This window comes from Polypterus senegalus, unplaced genomic scaffold (genome assembly GCF_016835505.1).
Source record: "Polypterus senegalus isolate Bchr_013 unplaced genomic scaffold, ASM1683550v1 scaffold_2475, whole genome shotgun sequence".
NCBI classification, from domain to species: domain Eukaryota; kingdom Metazoa; phylum Chordata; class Cladistia; order Polypteriformes; family Polypteridae; genus Polypterus; species Polypterus senegalus.
Window position 1 is genome coordinate 19094 of NW_024380379.1, and position 5907 is coordinate 25000.

The following is a 5907-nucleotide window of genomic DNA, read 5'->3' on the forward strand; positions in this document are numbered from 1 at the left end:
ATGAGGCCCCAAGTCTGCACATCTAAAAGAGTTCAAATGGCTGTCTAGTGGCAAACGGTAAACGTGCTCACCCACAATCCTGTGCATCATACAGAAGCCCCCGTTAGCGTTTAATGTCGCATTAACAGGTTCACTTGAGTTTTGCTTGCTTTGCCTGCGTTTGACCGGTGGGCTTTAGAAAGAATCTGCTCCGGGTGGCGTCATCTTTGCCGTGGATTTCTCTTAGCGTTTTAGAAAGTTCGTCTCGTTCTGAGAATCACGTCTGACCACCCAAGATGATCTGTCACTTGTTGTGTTGACACTCAACTTAAAAGACTCACAAAGGAGGTCAGAGGAGGAGATGTCACCTGTCCGCTGTCCTTAATTCTTTAAGAAAACATGAACCTCGCAAACCAAGTCTTATTTTTTTCCCTTCGTTTTTTAATGAACTTCACACTCGACATTTTGCTCTGCTAGCAAAGACACCAAAAAAAGTCAGGACTGTACAGAAACTCTAAAAAGCTGCAAGTGATATTAAAAAAGAAAAAGAGAAGGTCCAAATCCCAATGTGTGACGATTGTGTCCTGACCTCGTCCTGCTCCTTCCACGGCCCACATTTCCCACAGAGGACAAAGGCTTTACTTGATGTTGGTCGGCCACTTGATTGTGGTGTCGTCTCCCACCCGTCAGAACATCCTGCAGGTCTTTGGAGTTTGCAAAGAAAAAAACGGCAGCTTCCACTCCGTACTTCACAATCCAACTGAGTGACCATTAAAACCACAGCAAAAGATTTCACTCCTCCAAACATAAAGCAAAAATCCAAACCAGTCGTGATGACCTCTGAGCCCATCTGGCTTTCTCCCCGAATTGGAATAAACGATTTGACTGACGGGGACTTCAGAGAGAAAACAACAAAAACAACTCAAACATGGAAACTCGATTCGCTGCTGTTGAGTTTTTGTGCCGGCTTTAGTCGTGCTGAGGTGTCACTCGGGGACCCTGAGTTGGTTTGTCATGCGCTGGGTCCTAACCCCTCGCTCAGTCTGTCTCCACGCCAGTTTCTTCTTCTCCATCCCTACATCAGGTCCTGTTCTTTCCCACTGATCAACATCCCCGACACGCTCTTGATGATTTTCTTCTTGTCTTGCAGGAAGAGTGATGACACCTTCTCGAAGTCCTCCCTGGACAGTGACAGGATGTCGACGTAGCTCCGGGTGATCACCGACTCCTTCAGCATTTTTCGTTCAACTAGAAAGATAACGCCAAAGCTCTTCCCGTGGCCTAACATGTTCATCTTGGTTCCATTTCTTTCCAGCTGAGCTCTCCCGTTGAGGATGATGAACATGTCGGTGCCGATGTCTCCGCTGCGTGCAATGTACTCGCCTAAGGGAAAGAACAAGGCATCGTCACTTCTCGTAATTGTATTTGGCAAAGGGAAGGCAGTGACACTTCATCTCGACAAAAACTCAATTGTGGGCTGAAATAAAACCTATTGAGAAGTTTCAAATATTAAAGACAGATACGCGCCAGTAGTCCGCAAAGAGAAAAAGGAGCCAATGAGGACCAGCCTGGTCATGGGCGGGGCAAGAGCGTCCGCCATCAGTGGGGTCCTGGGTGGGGAGAAGTGAGTCTGTAAGGCAGAGATCTGGTCGGTGGAGTTTGCTAGTGGCCACCAAGTTCTGATATGTTAGATAACAACATTTAATCAAGTAAGACAAACGTGTAGCAAAGAGGACGTAGAGGTCAGACGTAAGACGCAGAGGTCAGGGGTGGTTTACAGTTTCTAAACATTGACTGGGAAGCACCAGTCAGGAATACAAAAGAGGAAACTGAAATGGTGCAGATGGCCATTGATGGGTTTCTCACCCAGTCGGTCTCCAGCCCACCATGTGGTGACCACCTGTCCAGATCTCATCTTCTCAAATAACGAAGAACAGACGTTACTGAGAGTTTAAGCAACAAGTGATCTGAACAAGATGGAGTTTGACACAAATGTGCACCAAAGACTTTGAACTTGAGCACAGTGGACATGATGGGGACGAGGAAGAGTCCGGCAAACAAAAAGCTCAGCGACTGTCAAAGACCGCTGGTGTCACTTCACAGATCTGCTGGGCGAGGCCAAAATGGATAAATAGGTGCATTTAAAAAATACAATTGAAAAGATCACTGCGCAAGAATACAAAAAAATAAGTCAATAAAGTCCGATACTTCTGACGTGCAGGGATACCAGAAACTACAGCGAGAGATCCAAAAAGGAGTTGAAACGTCAAAATAAAAATGACGAGTGAAGCCAAAATGAACAGCAAGCAGTTCTTCAGTTCTACTCCAGTAAAACGACGATAAAAAAGAGTTTAAGAAACCTGAGTGGGGCTCAAATGCAGAAACTGTTGAAACTGAGATTGAAAGAGCAAATGAACCAAATAAAGATATCAGCCAACTATTTAGAAAGGAAGAAACGACGGGAGGCCTCAAGCTGAAATAAAAGGAAACTCTGAGTTTATGGAGCTTAAGACACAAGAGAAGACACAAGAGTCCGCTCCGCTTCAAGCCCTCAATACGGTGAAGACAAATGAAAGCCCTGGACCTGGCGGGGTCTCCCCAAATGTACTGGAAGATCTCATCTCTCTGTAGACCTTCATTTGAGCAGTCGCTTGAGAAGGGAGAAGCACCTGAGCACTGGAAAGTTGCAGATGTGACTCCGATCTTCAAGAAGGGGACAACATGGATCTGCTAATTACTTCGGTGCCACGTAAATGAGAATAGTATTCTAACGGGGCTTATGAGATGAAGGTCCTGCCATACTAATCTTCTAGGTTTTGTTTTGAAGAAGCGACTGGAGTCGTTGACCAAATCAAAGCATACGACAGAATTGACTTTCACAAAGCCTTTGACTCGGTCGTCTCACACCAAAGATGAATTCCGCAACGAGAAACTGCTGGCGTCAGAGGTGACCCACAGAACTGGAGCTCAAGTTGGTTAACCGACACGAGCCAAGAGGAGAATGGGCTGCGGTCATCAGTGGAGCCCCTCAGGGGTCTGTCCTTGGACCCTCGTTACTTTTTCTGATTTCTATTATTGACACTCGGTAAACTCGTCAGATTCGCACATGACAGTGAAACTGGAGGGATGGCAGCAAAAACAAATCAAGAAGACCTGGACTGGCACTTGGGAAACGCAGTTTAACGGAGAAAAGTGCAAAGTGCTGCGCGAGGGCAACGGGAACGTCGGTCATAAATACGAGATGGGAGACACTGAGCTACAGGAAGAGACCTCTGGGAAGGACTGTCATGCAGACAAGCAATTAAAAGGGCAAATCAAACGTTAGGTCACGTCATGAATTGAAGTCGAGGGACAATCTGCTCAGAGTACGTGACGCACTCGTAAGACCACATCGGGAGTTCTGGTCACCACAGTGCAAGAAAGCACTTGAAGCTGTGCAGAGGAGAACAAACAAGTGCATCGTGGGACTGCAGGACGCGTCTGACCGTGAGAGACTCGGGGAATTGAACTGTTAAGTCTGACGGCGTGGGGACTTCATTCACGTATTTCAAATCCTCAAAGGCGTCCTTAAAGGAGATCCGCGAGGGTGAATCGGACACTCGAGGACACCTGCTGGAGACGAAGGGGAAGTGCAGTTAAAACTGAAGCTGGGAAGCTCACTGTGGGACAAACTACTGAGACATGACGTTGAAAGAGAAACCTGGAGGACCTTTGAGAAGAATCAGGATGAGATGTTGGGACAGCTGAGCTATGAGCTAAACAAACGGGCGACAAGCGGACTCAATGGTCACCTGTCGTTTGTCGCATTTCTTACGCAAGGCCGCCAGCCACTTTATTTATTTAGTTTTATTTCTGTGGCATCACAGACACTGAGTTGGTGTGAATGCCAGGGGGCGGGGGGGCAAAGCCAACTTCCAGGTTGAGAAGGGCATTGTCACAGGTGATGGGTCAGAAGGACTGGCAAAAGAGAGAGGAGTTTGGTGAGGACTGTTAAGAGGGTCTTGACCACTTCAGGAATGGCTTCAGGGGAGGAAGAGGAGGAGGAGGAGGAGGAGGAAGTAGAACTTCACCTGTGATCAACCAGTTGCAGTGGTCACTACATCAACTTCAGGGGCTTCAAGTCCAAAATACCCCATTTGGCCGCCCCTAGATTACCTCCTGAAAGGTGGACAGCACAAGCCGTACTGGGCTCTGTCACGTCTTAGACGGGCAGACTACACTGTTCTTTCTCCTGTTGGCACAGTATAGGGCAGACTGGCATTACCCAGTTTGCTTTGCTTTGTTTTCTCCGTCTGGGAGACGCGTGTGATGAATTCAGATTCAAGCTTCTGTGTGGATCTTCACTTTGTGTTTGTGTCCCGCCGGCCGTCACGCTGAACTCGACTCCCATTGCAAACCCGCTCTGTGCCCGAACGGCTGCCACTCACCCGTCGTGTAGCTGATCAGCTTCATTTTGGTAGAAAGCTGTCGGAGGAATCCATGGGACACTTTTCGGAAAGCTCTTTGCTTCTTCAGTAAATTCACACTCACCCTGAAGAGAAGAAAGACAGAAAGCCGCTATGAGCAGCTGAGATGCAAACGACTGAACCCTCCATTTTATACTGGCCTGCCAGCTCCCTTGAGGGCCGGGGGTCTTCACTGGCGGCCGCACGCAGTCGCTGAGCATTTGCCTTCGTTTACTGCGCCGCACGATTATGTCAAACGCCGAGTCGTCCCCTCGTGATTTGTGCGTCTGTCAAATCTGTTCCCAAGGACTCCAGACTACAAGTTGAACAATTCGGGGTAAATAAAGTTGCCCGGATTCTTTGAGTTGTGACCCAACACCGACCTTTCACCTTCGTCAGTCACATAAAACTAGCTGTGCTGCTCAGCTAAGATGCACTGAAATCTAAATTATCGACGTAGAGCTCGGCGTTAACATTTGCAGGGCAACATCTATTGGGTTGGATTTCGTAATGCACGTAGTAATAAAATGCTTTGCATTTACCATTCCAACAGATGGTGCATCAGAAAACATTTATGGTGATAAAATGCATTACTGAAATGTTTTCTGATGCGCCATCTGCTGGAATGGCAGAATCATAGCAACTAGACAGACAGACAGACACTTACCGTGTGCTTCAATGAAGGTGGATACAAATACACAACCTGGTTAACCAGAAATGACGCGTTTGCAGTGAAGTGTAACTCGTTCAATACCTTTAATTTGCTGTGAATTATCATGAAAACAGTGCAGACAAAATAACAAATCGGCCGCCACTAATATTTCTCTGAATATCCTGACCAGAAATTCACGCAAACGCACTGAAGTGGGAAGGCGGACGTCGCAAGTCGGCACTCCACGCGAGTGCAGCAGAACTCTGACTTCTTCTTTACTTGCCAAGACAATTGGGAGGCGGGGCATGCAAAAGAGCCGGAGTGACTTCACATGAGAGGCGGGGCGTTTGACGCCTGAGAGCCCCAGGGTGGAGGCGGCCACAGGTGGCGGTGCAGGTGACCCTCGGCCCACGTGAAGTGGCGGCTTTCAGAACGTTGCTGTGCCGCCGCTCCGCCGTCTCGGGACTGTAATCGTTCGTGTCTCGTAGGTGGCGTGGGGAATATGTGGGTTAGACACATTTAGACAGCGGCTGAAGTTCACTCTGGAGGGGTCTTGTTAATTATGAACTAAATAAAGGGGGCTGTCAGGGCAGATTTGCTCCTCCTAAATATAAACCGCTGGTTTTGTTTCTGTTTGCTGAGGGGTCTTCTCATCGGTGCTTTGATCGCAATTAAAATGATCAAGGAAGCACCGAGGTCAACACCAGGGAGATATCTGATGTGTGAGCCCGACACGTGTGGTCCTCCTCAAGTAAACGTATGGATTTCTTATTGTGTGGCCCACTCAGCTTATTGACAAGTAGAGGAAAAAAGGTCATGAGCCCCCAGCTG

The 5907-nt window shown here is 47.9% G+C and overlaps 1 protein-coding gene across 1 annotated transcript; it reads right to left on the minus strand.

The window, feature by feature from the left end:
* Positions 1 to 509: 509 nt before the first annotated feature.
* On the minus strand, positions 510 to 4451 carry LOC120520141 (cyclic nucleotide-gated cation channel alpha-4-like). The gene is made up of 2 exons (XM_039742745.1): positions 4407 to 4451; positions 510 to 1362 (listed from the first exon to the last, which is right to left on the minus strand). Exons 1-2 carry the CDS (start codon positions 4429 to 4431, stop codon positions 1055 to 1057), a joined length of 333 nt encoding a protein of 110 aa, XP_039598679.1. The 5' UTR covers positions 4432 to 4451; the 3' UTR covers positions 510 to 1054.
* Positions 4452 to 5907: the final 1456 nt, after the last annotated feature.